At 41.2% G+C, this 18,797-nt stretch overlaps 1 protein-coding gene across 3 annotated transcripts in view; it reads left to right on the forward strand.

Annotated features, from left to right (window-relative positions):
- Window positions 1-17,915, forward strand: part of AKAP12 (A-kinase anchoring protein 12) — a 127,396-nt gene extending 109,481 nt beyond the window's left edge. For all 3 annotated transcript variants that reach the window (XM_074948614.1, XM_074948616.1, XM_074948615.1), the window contains 2 exons: window positions 3,267-9,636; window positions 15,425-17,915. In XM_074948614.1, the coding sequence (XP_074804715.1) occupies window positions 3,267-9,628 (6,362 nt within the window). In that variant the 3' untranslated portion in view covers window positions 9,629-9,636; window positions 15,425-17,915. The remainder of the gene's footprint in view (window positions 1-3,266; window positions 9,637-15,424) is intronic.
- Window positions 17,916-18,797: the final 882 nt, after the last annotated feature.

Here is an 18,797-nt window from a genome sequence, read left to right on the forward strand (position 1 = left end):
AGCCCCAGTGGGTGGGAAGGAAAGCGGAGTCACTACTACCTTCCCTGTCTCCAGTTGAAGCACTGGTCTAATTGCATCTCTCATTTTGCTCCTTGGCATGCTTACAGCTTCAAGGTCATATTAAGTCACTCTGAGTAAGAGAAATGCCTGCTTCCTATATAGGATATCTGCCTTATCCCACTAGGCTGATTTCTCTGCATTCTTTTCTGAAGCATTATTGCTTGAACTTATTCTCCTAGCAAGAAACCAAGTTTGACCCTTCTAAGTAAAGCTGGGAGTGCTCTAATTTATTCTGTCTGGTGGTTTTGATGGATTTTGCGGGTCAGGGTGGAATTTTTGCAATTTATGCCAAAATTTTGAAGCCAGCATAATTTTGTGTATGCTGTACACTAGTGTCCAACACCTTGAGTAATCATTTACCCCCAGGCAAAATACTTACTCAAACACCATGATTCTGTTTTATACCCACTTTACACTAGTGTAAATGACTACACAACGCCCATTTTTTCTAGTTAATCTCCACAAAATAACTTCTGGAAGTTTTGAGTTTCCAGGAGTCAGGAATCTATTCACATAAACTTATCTTCAGAGAACAAGAATTATAGATAAGTAATTTTCTCAGTTGTAGTGGTTAGTTGTGATGTGATAACTCAGCTCACCTTCTCCAGGGTCAGATTTTGTCATTTAGCATTTATATATCTTTTTCATTTTATTTCTTTCACATTATTTTAAGAAATTAATGAATATGGGTGTGGAAACAATGGAAGACTACAAGCAGATAAAACCTCCCTCTCAACATACTATAAAGAAAAAGAATGTCATCTGTATAACGACCACTTCTAGGCAGTTAACAGTTTAGAATTCCAGCTGGAAAAATTCCCAGTAGTCAAATGCTAGAAGCAATGACCTAGGAGTGAGGATTTATTATTATAATTTACCTGTAAATCTTCTCTAAAGGTAAAAAACTGTCTTCATGTCCTGACACTTTCCCTAATCCCATGACAAGCTGGCTTCAGTTTGGGTCTCCCTAATAGTAGAGCATTATATTTGAGCCACCAGATTAGCCATGATTTAACACTTACATATTTGACTTAATTAGTATGTTCTTCTAGGATTATGGGTTCATATGGTAGTTTTTATTTTTCTCTTTAGCCTAGTGCTATAATTACTGTCATACACTAAACTGCAGAGATAATATACCAGGTTTTGGATGTTTTTTCCCCCTGTAGTCTAGGGTTGCCAACCCTCCAGGATTGTCCTGTGTGATTGCGTTTCTTCAAAGCAAAATAGCTGCAAGTTGGTATTGTCTGCATTAGGCAACAGCCAGGTCAGCACAAGGTCTTATGGGATTATATGGAATTTAATAACTGTAACTGTCATAAGTCAGTAATTGTGAGTGGAACACAGTGCATTCCTGCATTCATTTCTTCTGTGTGCGTTTTGGAGACACTGCGCTTTTCCTGTTACTTACATTCTCTCTTCTCTCCTCCCCCCTACCCCCCAAAAGTTTCATTTTAGTTTTCCTGCTAAGTGCATTTGGCCATTAGGTAGCATTATAATCTTATGGTCTAAACATTAGAGTGCATACACTGCATTTAAGTCCACATTTGCGGTCTCTCTTGGGTTGTTGCTAACCTACTGGCAATATACTAATAAGGACACAGTCGATGGCACATTTTGCCTAAACAACTATAATGTACTATATAAATCAAGAACCCTGGCACTCCACTCAGAAAGACTACAGTGGCTATTAGAATTCTCATTGTACACTATGTAAGGCATAAACTAAACTGTCTCCACCTAGAGGCCAAATGCTCTTAGCAGGAAAGCTGTAATGAGATTTGCCCCTTTTGACGATCCGTAGGAAAGCAGGAAGGGGGGGGTCAGAGACTGACATGCACAGAAGCAGGTGTCAGCATGTGGTGCAGAAAGGTGCATTGTAAGTAGAAACTAACCTAAAATGATAGATAAAAATCTTATAATTTATATTAAAAAAGTAAGGCTCTAGAAAATCTCTTGTGAAGGGGAAAAAATAAATATCTTTATTCTGTATTTTTATTTAGGGCTAAATTGTGATTTGTTTGTGTGGCAGTGCAGGGGAGTAAGAGGGTGGAAGGCACCGCATTCAGTGTGCACTCTACCGTACCTGCACAAGGAGGGAGATGGAGTGAGTAGCTTCCTTGGGGCTTGTACTCTTCTGCCCACCCCTCTGCACATGGACCTGAGAGTGGTAGGGAACAGGAAGATCCTGGGCTATCCTCCACCCAATACTGTAACCAGCACTGCTGCACCAGAACACATGCATTACATCAAGTGCATAATATAGACCAGATGGAGTGTACTTGTTCTCTTTTTCCTTCCCTCCCCAGACTACTGTATTTTTTTAAATCAGATGTCCTCTGCCTTCACTGGGGCACTGCTCTGTCTAATGCAGGCAAAAGCCACCAGAGCAGCGCCCAGGGAGCAGCTAAGCAGAGATAAAGCTGCTAGGATCTGAGATTAAAACTGGGTTTTTGCCTTCTCATGCATCATCATCAGCTTTGATTCTGCAAGCCAAACTATACTCTTTTTACACCTCTGCAACCTCACTGATTTTATAAGCTGTTGCACTGGTGAGTAGATAAGATCTAGCCATCAGAATATTTCAATACTGGTGATGTGTGGAAAAGGAAAGAACCCAATTTGATTTTAAGATCTCAGAGTGAGTTTGCAGGATTAGTGCTTTCATTCTTTGCAGGATTGGTGCTTTCATTCTTGATGCTGTGTTCTTCTCCGTACTGGGAAAGAGGTTGAGCATCTGCTTCAGAAAAAATTACTAATGTCCTATGTATCTTCTGAGTAAAGGCATTTCTGAAGTGAACAGCTGTTATCCACACAAAACCTGAGTATTGAACTTGTTTTATACTCCTGAACTTCACTTGCCCAGAAAGAATGAGAGTGAGCCTAGAATGTTTTGTATGAGCCTTCTGTCAAGCAACAAGACCAATCCAGACATGATTTTCTTCACTTACCAATGAGAGGGGAAACTAGGTTTATAATAAGAACTACTGATAAATCCTTAATTAGCAGACCTAGGAGGTGCCACCATAATACTGGAATATATATTTACAAGATCACATTAAAATGTAAATTCATCTCTGTATTAAAAGTTGAAGTATGTATTATCTTTTTAGCGATTTTAATACATAATTTAGTGAATTAAGATTATCGTAAATCTAATTTGTTTCTATCTGATTTTTCCTTTTTTTATATATATATATATACAGTTGGACAAAGAGAACCTGCGAATGTGATTGTAAAAGAAGAGCTAGCTGAAAATATGGAAGCCATGCCACCAGAATCAACTGATAAGGATGGTGTGGAAGATGGACAGAAAGATGTTCAAGAAGCTAATGAACAGTTGCCACCAGAGGAAGAAAAAGTAGAAGAGCTAGAACAGCCCAGTGAATCTCAGTCTAATGATGTCGGATTTAAAAAAGTTTTTAAATTTGTTGGTTTCAAGTTTACTGTTAAAAAAGATAAGACTGAAAAGTCTGAACCTGTTCAGCTACTGACTGTAAAAAAAGAGGAAGAAGAAGTGGCAGCAAATGGAGCTGGAGATCATAAAGAAGTCAAGATAGAAACAGTGGAGGAAGCAACAGAAAGTGAAGTGACCCACCCTGCAGAAAAAATTGAAGAAGAACCGAAAAGTGAGGAAAGGAAAGATGAATCTCTTCCTGAAAAGGTAGCAGAAAGCCCAAGTGAGGAAGCTGAAGGAAACAAAGAGGCAGAAGGAAAAAAAGAACCTAGCAAGTCACCAGAGTCTCCAACAAATGGATTAGTTAATGAAACCGCATCACCACTAAGAAAATTCTTTACTCAGGGTTGGGCTGGGTTTAGGAAAAAGACAAGTTTTAGGAAACCTAAAGAGGATGAGCAGCAGGCTCCTGAGAAAGAAAAGGAAGAGCAAGAAAGGGAAGTGGCAGAGATCCCAGTAGAAGCAAGTGAGAAGGAGAAAACTGAGAAAGAAAAGGAAGAGCAAGAAAGGGAAATGGGAGAGGTCCCAGTAGAAGCAAGTGAGAAGGAGAAAACTGAGAAAGAAAAGGAAGAGCAAGAAAGGGAAGTGGCAGAGATCCCAGTAGAAGCAAGTTTGAAGGAGGAAGTTGTTATTCCTTCTGAACAGTCACTTCCACAAGAGACAACTGAAAGTGTAAACAAGGAATCTGAACTGTCCCTTGAAGAAAAAGTAGACCTATCCCCTGAAGAAAAATCAAAACCAGTGAAAGAATGTAAAATATCCTTAGAAGAAAAAGTTGAAATACACTTTGAAGAGAAATCTGAACTACCAGCTTCCATGACCATGGAAATATTTGGTGAAAAATTAGAAAAATCTAAAGGCAGATCTAAAGAAGAATATGAACCTGTATCTCCAAAGACAGCAGAAGTATTTGGTGAAAAAATTGAGAAATCTGAACCAAAAGCTCCACTGGCAACTGAAATCTTTGATGAAAAGTTAGAGACAGAGGAAGAAGTTCATGTTAGCACTACAGAGGAGAAAGAGGTAAAGATAGAACAGATGCCCTCCTCAGCTTCTGAACAATCAGTTGAAGGAGATGGTGAGCTACAAAGAATTCAACCCACTGAGGAACAAATACAAGCCAAAGAAACAGTATGCATAGTAGTAGACGACCACATCAAGCAAACAGAACCAAGCTCTGAAGATGCAGCTGCATGTAAGCCTCCAGACGGCATCACAACTGAGGTTGAACTGTTGTCATCACAAGAAAGAGCCAAAGTGCAAGGCAGCCCCTTAAAGAAACTTTTTACAGGGACTGGCTTAAAGAAGCTTTCTGGAAAGAAGCATAAAGGAAAGAGAGAAGAAACTAAGCCAGGGGAACAAGCAGAACAAATTCAACATTTAGCTGATTCCCCAGAAAGTCCAGAAGAACAAAAGGCAGAGAGCTCTGCCTCTTCACCTGAAGAATCAACAGAGCCTCCTTCTGTGGAGAAAGCCATAGATGCAACGCGGGTCACTGAAACCGAAGGAGTAATTTCAGATGTAGAGAGGAAAAGAGAGTGTGTAACTCCTTGGGCATCATTTAAAAAGATGGTGACTCCCAAAAAACGTGTCAGAAGGCCTTCTGAAAGTGACAAAGAAGAAGAAATTGATAAGGCAAAGAGTGCTACCTTGTCTTCTACTGAAAGTGCAGTCTCTGAAAATCAGGAAGAAACTAAAGTAAATGGTGAGGAGCAGAAGCTAGAAAAAAGCATAGAAGAGCCAAAACGAAAGGTTGATACTTCTGTATCATGGGAAGCCTTAATTTGTGTAGGCTCCTCTAAGAAAAGAGCTAGGAAATCGTCCTCTTCTGATGAGGAAGTAGGACAGAGGCTTGCTCAAGAAGGCCAAAAAATAGATGAAGTTGGCCAAAGCAAAGAAACTGCACCAGACATGATCCTAACTAGTTCCCAAGAAAGTGATCAAGGACAAGGAAGTTCCTCACCAGAACAAGCTGGGAGTCCATCTGAAGGAGAGGGTGTTTCAACCTGGGAATCATTTAAAAGGCTAGTCACTCCAAGAAGAAAATCCAAAACCAAAATGGAAGAGAGAACTGAAGAATCTGTGTTAGTTTCCAGCATAGAACATTCTACTTCAGATGGTGAACCTGGAAAAGAAGAAACATGGGTTTCTTTAAAAAAATTAATACCTGGTCGTCGGAAGAAAAAGTCAGATGGGAAGCCAGAACAAGCTTGTGTTGAGGAAGCTGGAGAAGAGATGACAGAAACCAATGAAGAAGACTCTGATGTTCCAGCTGTTGTTCCTTTATCTGAGTACGAAGCAGCTGAACAAGAGAAAATTGAGGCCCAACAAGCAACACAAGCTGAGGCAATAAGGGAAGAAACTTTAGATGAAAAGAGAGCTGAAAAATTAGAAGATACCTTAATTATTGAGCAATCTAATGAAGGACTGGTTCATGCAGTTACTGTGACTGTTGTAGAGGGAGAGAGAGCAGTTACCAGTATTGAAGAAAGGTCACCATCTTGGATATCTGCTACTGTGACAGAGTCCATTGAACAGGAAAAAGATGATGAAGAACAAACTGAGCAGATATTTGAAACTGAAGTTGTTGTAGAAAAGACAGTGGTGGTTACTAAAACTTTGCCAGAGTTGAGAAAGGATATTAGTGATGATACTATAGTAAGTGAGCTGGAGTTAACCTCAGAAGCATTGACAGCACTGGAAGAGGCAACAGAAGTTTCCTGTGGTGAAGAGGCAACAGAAGTGTCCCTTGCAGAGGAGACGACTGAGATGGTTTCTGCTGTGTCACAGTTAACTGAATCCCCAGATACTACAGAAGAAGTTACACCTGTGCAAGAGCTAGAAGGGACTGAGCAAAATTTAGAAGAATTAAATAAACAAACACAGGACATTCTAGAGGAAGTTGTAGAAAGAGTGAAGCTATCAGATGAAGTACAGATGATTAGTGAAAGAACTGTGACAGTCATTCAGTCAATGCAGAAAATTGGATCTGAAATGAAAGATGAAGCTAATGAAGTTACAGTCATATGCAAAGAAACTGTGTTGGTTGAACAGTCCTTAAAGAAAGAAGAACCTAAAGAGGCTGACATTCAACATATGGAAAGTGCAGGAAGTGTTCAAGGTAGAAATGAAGCTGACGAAAGTGTTCTACAGGAAGTGTCAGAGATGAGTGAAAAGTGTGCAGAGATGAAGGAACACACAGAAGAAGCTAAAAGTCGGGATAGATTGGCAGATGAAAGTCAGTGGCAAGAAACTGAACAAGCATTTATAGAAAGACATGAAGAAACATCTGAAGTAGAAGGGATTCTAGAGAAATGTAAATTGAAAGAGGAGGAATTTTACAGTGGTGTCACAATAACTACCAAGGCAGAGCATGAAGTGAAAGCTGAGTATGTTACAGTAGTAAAACAACAAGAAATTTCAACTGAAGAGGCCAAAGTGAATTTAATAGAAATAATTCCAGGTGAAATCACAGATGAAGGTGCTCCAGAAGTGGATGGATCTGAAAGTGAAACACATGAAGCAAAGCTTGAGCTGTCCCAGGAATTTAAGCAAGTGGTGGACATGGTGCCTAACTTAGAATCAAAATGCATGAAAGTAACCGTAACAGAAGCCCCTTTGCAGAGTGAGGCAGAAGATGCCATGCTCACTTTGGAATCAAAACATTCAGAAGCAACTGCAGCTCAGTCCCCCATACCGAGTGAGGAGACTGACATCCCAGTGCAGAGTGAAAGGGAACATGCCAGGGAGGCCTTAGAACCAAGAAGCACAGAAGCACTTGTAGATGAGTCCCCTGTGCAGAGAGAGATAGAAGATGCTGTGCTTATCTTAGAATCAGAATGCACTGAAGCAGTTGCAGCTGAAGCTCCAGTGCAGAGTGATGTGACTGAGGCTTCTGTGCAAAGTGAGGGGCAAGATGCTATGCTTAGCTTGGAATCAAAGGGCACTGAGGCCACTGTACAGAGGGAGGTGACTGAGGCCACCATGCAGAGTGAGGTGGAAGGAATTGCTACTGAGGGGGTGATGCAGAGTGAGGTAACTGAGGCTCCTGTGAAGAAAGAGATGGAAGATGCTGTGCTTATCTTAGAATCAGAATGCACTGAAACAGTTTCATCTGAGGCTCCAATGCAGAGGGATGTGTCTGAGGCCGCTGTGCAGAGTGGGGTGGAAGATGCCGCGCATATTGTAGAAAAAGAATGCACAAAAGCACTGGCAAGTGAGGTGCAAGATGCCGTGCTTCTCTTGGAATCAGAATGCACAGAAACAATTGCTGCTGAGGCCACTGTGCAGAGTGAGGTAACTGAGGAGGCCACAGTGCAGAATGAGGTGGAAGAAATTGCCCCTACGGCCACAGTGCAGAACGAGGTGGACGATTCCATGCTTACCTTAGAATCAAAATGCACAGAAATCACTGCTCTAGAGACCACCATGAAGAGCGAGGGAACTGAGATTCCTATGCAGAGTGAGATGGAAGATGCCCTGCTTTCCTTAGAATCAAAATGCACAGACGCAATTGTAACTGGGGATGCCGTGCAGAGTGGGGTAACTGAGGCACCTGTGAAGAGAGAGGTAGAAGATGCTGCGCTTACCTTAGAATCAGAACGCACTGAAGCAGTTGCAGCTGAGGCTCCCATGCAGAATGATGTAGAAGATGCCCTGTCTAAATTAGAATCAGAATACCCGGGGGCAGTTGTAAATGGGGCCCCTCTACAGAGTCCTAAAGAACTGCCTGTGTATGGAAAGGGAGATAAAGAGGAGCCCATGGAAGCAAAACAAATACTTCTGCTGCCTGCTACAAGTTCAAATGACAATCAGCGAGAGGAAACCAAGTTTGAGCTAATGATGGAAGTTGAAAAAGATTTGTTTGAATCTGGAAAATTGGAACTTGCAAGTGGTGATAAACTTTATTTGACTCCAGTGCAGCAAGAGATTTTAGCTGTGCAGCTGGAAGATACTGGCTCACCCATTCCTAGTGTTGAAAGCTCGGAGGCTCAGAAAGCATCTGTGCCTGTAACAGCTGCAGCAATTGAAGAACAAATCATTGCAGAAACTGTAACATCTATGGAAAGCTCAGCTGAAACTTTGAAGCCTTTAGCAGCAGTGTCTGAAAAACTCTTTTCTGATCTAGTCCAAGATATTACCATTGCTCATTCAGGATTTGGGGCTGCGGGCGGTAGGAGTGAAGAAACTGCAACAATGTCAGTATCAGAGATGACCGCTGCAACCGTGAATGGAATGACTGAGGCAGCAACAAGCTGTACACAACCTGATTTGGTCAAAAAAGATTACGTGGATGACGCAACACAGGGGAAGGAGCAACAGAAGCCAGAGTGTAGGGAAGAAGCTGAGAAAAAAACAGTTTCTCAAGATAAAAAAAGCCCATCTCTAACCCACATAGAATTCGAAAAAGATATTGTTCAGTCTGTCACTATAGAATCTCAGAGTACAAAAATTGTATTAAAGATCATTCAGACTGCTGTTGACAAACTCGAGAGAACAGAAGAGCCAGCTGCTGTGTGCATGGCATCTGAATCACAGCAGCAGATTGAATCAGCAGACGGAAGTCAAAAAGGTATAAATATATCTGAAGTTCAGGGAAGTGTACAGGCTCATCAGCAGCTTCTTGTAAAAGGTGAAAAGACAATAGAGGGTAAAGAACAAGAGTTCCAGCAACCAAGTACAGTCAAACATACTATTTTAACACAGTCTGCAGAGAAACAAGCTACTCTAGAACAAACAGAAGATGTGCCATTAATTTCTGATTTGTCAAAAGAGGGAGAAATTCAGGATTCAGGAAAGATTGTAGCTGTCCCTGAAGGTGTTTCAAGTGAAAGTTTAGGGGCTCAAAAATCAGTGATAGATATGAGTGTTTCAGAAGACTTATCCAAAGAGACAAGAACAGACCAACCAAAGCTAAAGGAAAAAGAAGCCGGGCAGACTGTGGCCACCCAAGAGAAATATATGGTTCAGCAAACACATATAGAAAGGAAGGAAGACAAACATAGCCAACCAGTGGAAGACATGAAGAGACACACAGCGGAAGATGTAAATAATCAAGAATATGCATCTTGTGGGAGTCCACAATCAAAGTCAGAGCTCACCAAATCTTGAGGCCCAATGTAAGTAGCATTTTCATTACTTATTTTTGGTAGAATTATTCAGAATCTTTTCATTTTTTCATAGTTACTGATTTGATACTGTGTAGTGCCTTTTGCACACATCGAAGACCTCCTCAGGATTGCAAACTAAGGACCAGATTTTCAAATTATTTTGCCTAACTTGAGACACCTAGACCCATATTGGTTGAAACTATAGTAAAGAACAGAATTACCAGACACACAGATGAACACAATCTGTTGGGGAAGAGTCAACATTGCTTTTGTAAAGGGAAATCATGTCTCACCAATCTTTATTAGAATTCTTTGGACAAGGGTGATCCAGTGAATACAGTGTACTTGGACCTTCAGAAAGCCTTTGACACGGTGTCACAGGGCGGCACAAGTTTCCTTCCCCTTGTCCCTGCGCCCTGTGCTTGGGCTGGCAAAAGAAAGGGTCTCGGACGCCTCTTGCAGGTGCTTCACCCGTGTTTTTATTTACAGGGGCTGTACAGTCCCAATTTCCCCCAACACTGGTCCCCGCTCCGACCCCTCACTGGGTCCCCTGGCCTTTGAGGCTTGTGTCAGCCAGCAGAGACAGAGCCTCAACCCTCCTATCCTGCCTGGCTAGCCTACCACCTTGAGCTCTTCCCTGGGTTTATATTTCTTCCCAGTCAGCAGCCCAGCGGGTTCCACTTGTCTCAGCAGATTACACTGAGCCCGCCCTCATTAGGGCCTGCAGCTGGGCTCCCGGCTAAGGGACTTGGCCCATGTACCCGGCCACCCTACAGGGAAGCAGGGGGAAGCTGGCTCTTTAGCAGGGCATCCAAAGGTTTTATACCACTGCCCTGCAACACACGGTCTGTCACCAAAGGCTCTTAAGCAGAGTAAGCAATCATGGGATAAGAGGGAAGGTCCTCTCATGGATCAGTAACCGGTTAAAAGAAAACAAAGGGTAGAAATAAATGGTCAGTTTTCAGAATGGAGGGATCTATACTGGATCCAGTGCTATTCAACATATAAATGATCTGGGAAAAGGGGTAAACAATGAGGTGGCAAAATTTGCAGAAGGTACAAAATTACTCAAGATAATTAAATCCAAAGCAGACTGTAAAGAGTTACAAAGGGATCTCACAAAACTGGACAGCCAATTGGCAGATGAAATTTAATGCTGATAAATGCAAAGTAATACATATTGGAAAACAATCCCAACTATACCTACAAAATGATGGGATCTAAATCAGCTGTTAGCACTCAAGAAAGAGATCTTGGAGTCATTGTGGATAGTTCTCTGAAAACATCCACTCAACGGGTAGTGGCAGTGAAAAAAGCTAACCGAATGTTAGGAACCATTAGGAAAGGGATAGCTAATAAAGACACACAATATCATTGTGCCATTATATATTTCCATGGTACGCCCACACCTTGAATACTGTGGGTAGTTCTGGTCACCACATCTCAAAAAAGTTTATTAGAATTTTAAAAGGTATAGAGAAGGGCAACAAAAATGATGAAAGGTATGGAACAGCTTCTGTATACAGAGAGATTAAAAAGACTGGGTCTTTTCAGCTTGGAAAAGAGATGACTAAGGGGGATATGATAGAGGTCTATAAAATCGTGAATGATGTGGACGTGAATAAGGAAGCGGTATTTACTCCTTAATAATAATTTAAAAAACCAACCAGGGTCACCCAATGAAATTAATAGGCAGCAGGTTTAAAACAAAAGGAAGTACTTCTTCACACAATGGACAGTCAACCTGTGGAACTCATTTCCAGGTGATGTTGTGAAGGGCACAACTATAACGGGGTTCCAAAAAGAAGTAGATTAGTTCATGGAGGATAGGTCCATCAATGGCTATTAGCCAAGATGGTCGGGGCAACCACATGGTCTGGGTGTCCCTTGTCTCGGATTGCCAGAAGCTGGGCATGAACAACAAGGGATGGATTACTCATTGCTTGCCTGTTCTATTCATTCCCTCTGGGGAACCTGGCATTAGCCATTGTCAGAAGACAGGCAACTGGGCCAGCTGGAGCACTGGTCTGACGCAGTATGGCCATTATGTTCCTATCTAGAAATGTAAATAAGGAGCCTTATTTTTCAAGGTTGTTGAGTAATCATGAGTTCCACTGTCAACAAGAGAACCTGCACCTCTGAAAATGAGGCCACTTTTATTCAGTAGAAGCAACAAATCTTTTTGGATGAGATGTAAAGCAGAGGTCTTGAACAGCTGTACTAGTCAACTTCCTGGGTAATTATTCTCCACTTGCCTACTGTATTATCCTTCACCTGCTGTCCCCCATCAGTGCCAACTGAAGCTGTGCACACTCAACATCTTGGAAAATCAGAACGCTTTTATTCAGGTGCAGCACAGCACCGTTTCTCTTCTAAACGCAGTGAGAGAGCTATTCCTCCTCTTTCTGCCTTGGGGGAGCCATGCTCTCCTACTTGGGTAGTACAGTGAGAGTTTGCTCCACTTCTTGTTTCAGTCTTTGCTCATCGGTGAATAGGGGGGAATTCCAGTAATAATCCTGGGGGTAATATGGGACATGCAGCTATATTACTGTCACCTTACAAGCTAAGCAAGTTGATCCGTATCTAGTCAGTACTTGGGTGGGAGACCTCCAAGGAAAACCCAGTTGCTGCAGAAAATGCTGATAATTCAGTAGTGGCCGTCTTTCCTCTGACTCAGGACTAAACTGTTGATGTTGAATGAGACAGAAAACAGAAGTTCTAACCATTTCTATTGCCATTGTCATTTTGCCTCTGAAAAATAGAGGCCAAATCATCAACTGGTGTAAATCAGTGTTAAGCTGTCCTAATTTATGTTAGGATCTGAACTTAGATTTCCAGAAGAATGTAACCAGGGAACTGGCTAATTTCCATGCTTAAAAGGTAGCCACTTGAGTGTTGGACACCTGGGAGGAGGGTAGGTTTCTAGCCACTGGAAGATGGGTCTGCTTTCAGGACTCTTGAAAGGAAAAACTCACACCTACTCATCCTTTGCTGGGAGTTTCCTCCTTCTCAGCTTGTGTTCCTAATGTGACCCTGCTTACCTTGCTACTGGTCCTACCTTGCTACTGGTACCCAGCCGTCCAGTTTGGCTGGAAAGCAGCGGCGCAAAAACCAGTACAAACTGTGAAGCAAACTGGGATAATGAGGCTGTGATGCCACCACCTTCCTGTTGTATTAGAGTTCTGTGGAAGTGAGAAAAGTATTCTCTTCAGAGCAAGAACTCCGAGTGAGGTGGGGATTCTTCTGGGAAATGAAAACAAGGGATGAAGTACTGAAAAAGAATCCCTTCAGTGTAGGAAAAACTCTAAAAGCTCTACAAACACAGTAGGGAAATACAGCCACCTCTTATATAAAACTCCAGTCAGTGCTGGATAATTATGAGCCACCTGATAATAACAAATCAGTGCAGCCATGTCATTTAAGCTTCTGTGATGTGAGAGTTAAAAATAATTAACATGTCAAAATAGCTTTCAGAATTTAATCAGTATCTTTAACTAGAATAATCCAGCTTAATATACCTGTGTGTTGACTTGCCTTTGATAGCTCAGTGGTTTGAGCATTGGCCTGCTAAACCCAGGTTTGTGAGTTCAATCCTTGAGGGGGCCATTTAGGGATCTGGGGCAAAAATTGGGGATTGGTCCTGCTTTGAGCAGGGGGTTGGACTAGATGACTTCCTGAGGTCCCTTCCAACCCTGATATTCTATGATTCTAAGAACTGAAACAAACTGGAGAAGGTGAAAGTTCAAGTTGAGCTGTTTATGCCCAGAAAATTTGCATGGATTCTAGAATGGGTTAGCTCATGGTTAAGCATTTGAGTTTCCAGGGTAATTTGGAAGGGGGCCCATTTATCTGTCTTCCCCAAATATGAAGTTAGTTGGACAAAGAGTTACTGAATTATGGTATCCTAAATTGTGTTCATCACTTTTTGCCATTTTCATAAAAAACCATGGAACAGGAGAGAGAGAGAGAGAGAGAGAGTTTAACTGATTTTTCAGGTCTCCTATTTCTGATGTAGAGTACAAGACAAAGTTTTGGTGGTTACATTCCAATTTTAAGTCTTCAGATTTAAATTAGTAATGTCAGAATGATACCTCAATCCAGAAGAGGTTACAATAGGCTGTCAAATGACCGCAGGAGTCTAAGGTCACTTATAATCCAATCACTAGGGTAACTTGAATGTAGAAAAGAGAATGTTTACCAATACTGAGGTTAATCAGACACATGCTGTTGAAAACAATGAAAATGTAGTGATCATCACCCTTGAAAATTCTTCTAACGCTTTTTTTTTTGCCAGATTCTAGATTTAGAACATCTGTTTAGGGTGTGCCTCCATGTTCTGCTGCTCCCTCATGTCTCCTGCTACCCTCCCCCTGGATTTCCTTAGGTGCACCATTTCTATGAATCTTAGGAGTTCTGCAGAAGGGGTGTGTGAGTGTGCATGTAATGAGGGTGTCGTGTTGTGTTGTGAGTGGGCTGACCAGGGTGTGGAGCTCAAGGCGGGCTGTGAAGAAGATGGTACAAATGTGGTCAGTGGGGTGTGGGGAGTGTTCACTGGAGAAAATGGGGCAACTGAGAGAATAGTGAAGAAGGTTTTGTGGAGGCAGCAGAATGGGGGGGCATGCAACAAGGGTAGAATGGGGGTCTACGAGGCTTGTCACTGTATTCCTATATCTCCCCCTCAATCTAAAGGCTCTCCAGGCTTTTAAAAGATGAGCCTGGGAGCTTAAATTCCTAACTCTGTTAGTGGGTAAAAATCATGTACTGAAGAGAGACACTGGATTTATGGCTTTTTCCTATCTGTAACCCACTAACCTCCTCTTTTTGTCCTATGACTGCAGAGGTTAATGGGCCACTCTACCTTGAGTGGTCTCTTACACTATGTGCTAACTACTTATGCTAAACAATCTGTTCCACCTTGCATTTGGCTCTGTTGCTCAGTACCTTTCACAGACCTGAAGATGAGCTCTTTGTAAATTCGAAAGCTTGTCTCTCTCTCATCAACAGAAGTTGGTCCAATAAAAGATATTACCTCACCCACCTTGTCTCTTTAAAATGGTTAAGGGAGCCCAACTCCTGTGTGCACCTCCTAAGGCCCCCCAGGAGTCCGGGCACCCTTCATTTTGGGCTTTGGGAGATGCACAGGAAGGGCGGAGAAGGGAAAACTCCCATGCTGTGTTGCCCTATAATCCTTTTGCTTTCTCCATCTGGCTCCCCCTTCCAGCACATCCTAAAATGTTGCTCAGTACAGCCTTGTTCCAGCAGACTTTTGATTCAGTGGAATCCCACTTAAACAATTGTCTGGTATAACAACTTCCAAGATAATGATTTAGGGGCAGTCGTTCTCAAACTTTTGGACTGGTGACCCCTTTCATACACCAAGCCTCTAAGTGCGATTCCCCCCTCACCCCCCATACATTTAAAACACTTTTTAAAAATACTTGACACTATTATAAATGCTGGAGGTGAAGCGGGATTTGGGGGTGGAGGCTGACAGCTCACAACCCCCCCATGTAATTAGGAGGTGAAATTTTTCTAGGTGTTCAGATTTTCAAGTGAATTCTCTTTAAGGGGAGATAATGGTCACAGGTCATCCTCACCCTTACTGTCAGTTGTGTTTAGCTCAGCATTTTCTTTTTAAACTGGAGGATGTTAACTGGGTTGATGAGGTCTCTCTTCAACACCGCTCCTGAAAAACAGCTTCACCACTTAAGGAAATTCTGAGGGAGAGTAGAAATTACTTGAAAGAGAAATTTGTGATTGATAAGGCTTTGTTAATATTTTTGTTCTTTTATTTCAGCCATTCTGTTAAGTGTGTGTGTTACATTTGGAGAGACCAGAATGTGAAGAAGGAAGGAGCAGAAAGTGGAACCTGCTGATTGGTCTGTAGACCAGTGTTTCTGAATTGTGAGATTAGACCATCAATAGCTGATGTCATTCCTTGAGAGCAGCTGACAATCCTGAGGCAATATCAGGAGCTTTAGTCATCACCCTCTACTCTTGGATGTTAACACTTCCTCTTTTCAAGACTTCTGTATTTTTGTTTGATGAAATGATTGAAAAAAAGTGATGTCTTTGATTTAAATGATTTCCATAGCCTATTGGCAATGCCCAGTTTCTATTGTTCCAGATTTCCCCCTTCTAACATGCTTCCAAAACTGGAGTGTAATTCTTGGTGTATTTATATGTATATCATAAACCCAGTTCTGATTTTAATGTATATTTTCTCTATCTTATGTTAAAAATACAAAATGATATACATTTGCATCACTATATGAGACTAAGTGCATGTGACCATGGTGAAGCACTGTGTGTGAGCTACAGCTGGCCACAAATGATCTTCATGAAATCTAGGCAGGTTTTCCACGCAGTGGAAGGGTGTAAGAACTGATATTTAAGGCATTATTCTAGTTGTTGTTACTGCTTCCATAAAAGAACATTCATGATCGAAAGGTACAATTACTATTTGGAAACCTACTGATGGAAATTATTAGGCAGAAGTTAACTTTGCATCACTTCCTCTATAGGAAGTGCACTATAATTTTATTGAAAACATTTAAAGCTCACTTTATTGCAATTTGATTTTTCTGACAGCACCTGGTGGAAGCTGGAAGTCCTTAAGAGTTACACATTTATCCATTTCAAATTGTTGAGCAACCTTGAAATGGCGATTTCAAGAAATTATTGTGCTTAAATCTCTGAGACAAAATATTTCAGCTTTATGAAGAAAAGGATTAACTGTTCTTATTTTTGCATTCTAATGTTACCCCCCTTGTCTCCTGGACCACACAAGTGCCATGAAATGAGACATGTTCTTTTTAAAAAAATATTTTGATAGATACTGGATTATGTCCGCTCCATATTTATGCCCACTTCTTTCAGAACAGTGTGTTTCATTATGCTCGTGTACATTTGGCAGATTGTGATTTCTGAAAATGATTTAAATAAAATCTTTGCTTATACTTAGCTCTGTTGGTTTTAATTAAGACTTGGCAAACCTGGAACAAAATATTTCCCAATTTTGTCAGGTGTAAAGTTACAAGTATAGATCAGAGCATTTGTAAAACTGGGCAGGCTTGAAATATTAAATAACTGGTAACTGAACAATTATTAAATGTCTAAAGTATTCTGTAATCGACCTTCTAGGCATAGAACAAGCATGGTGGGTCGTCAGTAGTTTTAGATCTGGTTTCTAAAATAAATGTTATACGTTGCACTTTGTGAACTTCACACCATTCTGGTTGAGCAAGATGTTGACCAATAACTTCATTATCCTATCTGTATAGTAATTTATTTTAAAATGAACTGTTTCTATTAGTATACCAAATGTTCTTGTTACGGCAGGTGCCTCCCACTCTCTGGGGCTGCACAGTGTGCAAGCAAAGAAATGTGATGGATTACACTGTTGTGATTGCACCATCTGGTGGTGGTTTTCTGCAACTTGCAGCTTGTTACTCAGAAAAAGTATGTTAGTCGACTAATTCACCTCTGGCAAGCAGATATGGGTTTCTCCTGAAATGTGTATAAAACAACACATCTTGCACAGCATCTGCTAACAAAATATGGCCATGTCTACACTTGCAAGCTTACAATGGCACAGCTGTACCAATACAGCTGTGCTGCTTTAAGATTGCTCGTGTAGCCGCATTGGGCCTATGGGGGAGAGCTCTCCCGTTGACCTAAAACCAGCTCAACGAGTGGCAGTAGCTATGTCGGCGGGACATAGTGCTGTGTACCCAAGCGTTTATGCTGGCAAAACTTCTGTTGCTCAGGGGTCTGGGTTTTTTTCACACCCCTGAGCGTCAAAAGTTTTGCCGACGTAAGTGCCAGGGTAGACATGGCCTTAGTCTTGAGCCGAAAAGTGACCGGATCCTTGTGCTGTAATTGCTAAATGAGAATTCCAAATATCAGGTGGTTGGTTTATGCCAAGTACAGTGGGACTATGCTCAAAGGATCTCATGACAACGTATTGGAGCAGGGAGCTATTGGTCATCAGGAGTTAGTAACACAGAAAGTAATTTCTGCAGAAATATCTAGTTATGTGAAGTGTTTATAGCTATCTTCTGGACATTTTAGGGTACATGAGAAAATGGAGGGTTGAATGGATTTTTGTTTAAAAGATTAGTTTTACTTTTCTTCATTTTTACCATCTTTCCCCTCACCCCCTTGCTACTCTCTGTAACAGCACTCAAAGTGCTTAGCCCAGGAACTCTGTTTAAAACAAAAAAAACCAACACACATTTAATTATCTGCTAAAATTTCTCTGAAAGTCTGTCTTTTTTTTTTTTTTTTCCCCTTGAAGGTTTTAACTGTAGTTGAATATCACTTCAATCCTAAAATTGGGAAACTGTTCTGAGTTAAGAGCAGGTCTTTAGTAACTTGTACTACAGGCAGATGATGCTGCAGTAAAAAATTTAACCTAGGACACCTTAACCCTAAAGAACAGCCTAGTGCTCAGAACCTTTGAATCCCTTCTTTCAGCTCACTCATATTTTAACAGACGTTAGTCATGCATGTGAGACTCGAGGCTTCATATAAATGTTTCTCCAAGACACTTTGATACTGAACTTAAAATGAATTAGGATCTTCACTCTTTACCTGACATAATGCACATGCATGCACACACACTGTGTGTGTATAACAGTGAAAGGAGAGGCTGGAATAATTAACAGATGTGACTCTGGGGATGCACAGAAAAAAGCAGTGTCTTTTAGCTGTCTAAAAAAAGTCAATATTCTACTACAAAGAACATGGCAGGAAGGGCCTTATTTTTGGCCCAATTATAAATGACGCCAATCTGCATTGTCACCAGTGCAACTTGCCAGAGTACTCCCATGAGTGCAGAATATAAAGATTTTTCTTAACTCACAGAAAAATATATAAAAGTTTAAAGTTGAGAAATGTGATATCAAACAATCCAGTCTCTTTCCTCAGTGGCAGCTTTCCCCCTTATCTTTGGGCATGAATTACAAAAGTAATTCTGACAATAGCTGTCAGTTCCCAGAGGTTATGTTGCTTGCGTTATTTGTGCTTTTTATAACACCATGCAAATGTGAAATCAGTTAAGTTTGTACAAAATTATATACCTATGTATGTTAAGCCATATTGCAATAACTGCAACAGGTAAAACAATAACAATAGCATGACCTGTGTAATCCTGAGTCTAACATTTG

The sequence above is a fragment of the Natator depressus genome, chromosome 3, assembly GCF_965152275.1.
Source record: "Natator depressus isolate rNatDep1 chromosome 3, rNatDep2.hap1, whole genome shotgun sequence".
Lineage (NCBI taxonomy): Eukaryota > Metazoa > Chordata > Testudines > Cheloniidae > Natator > Natator depressus.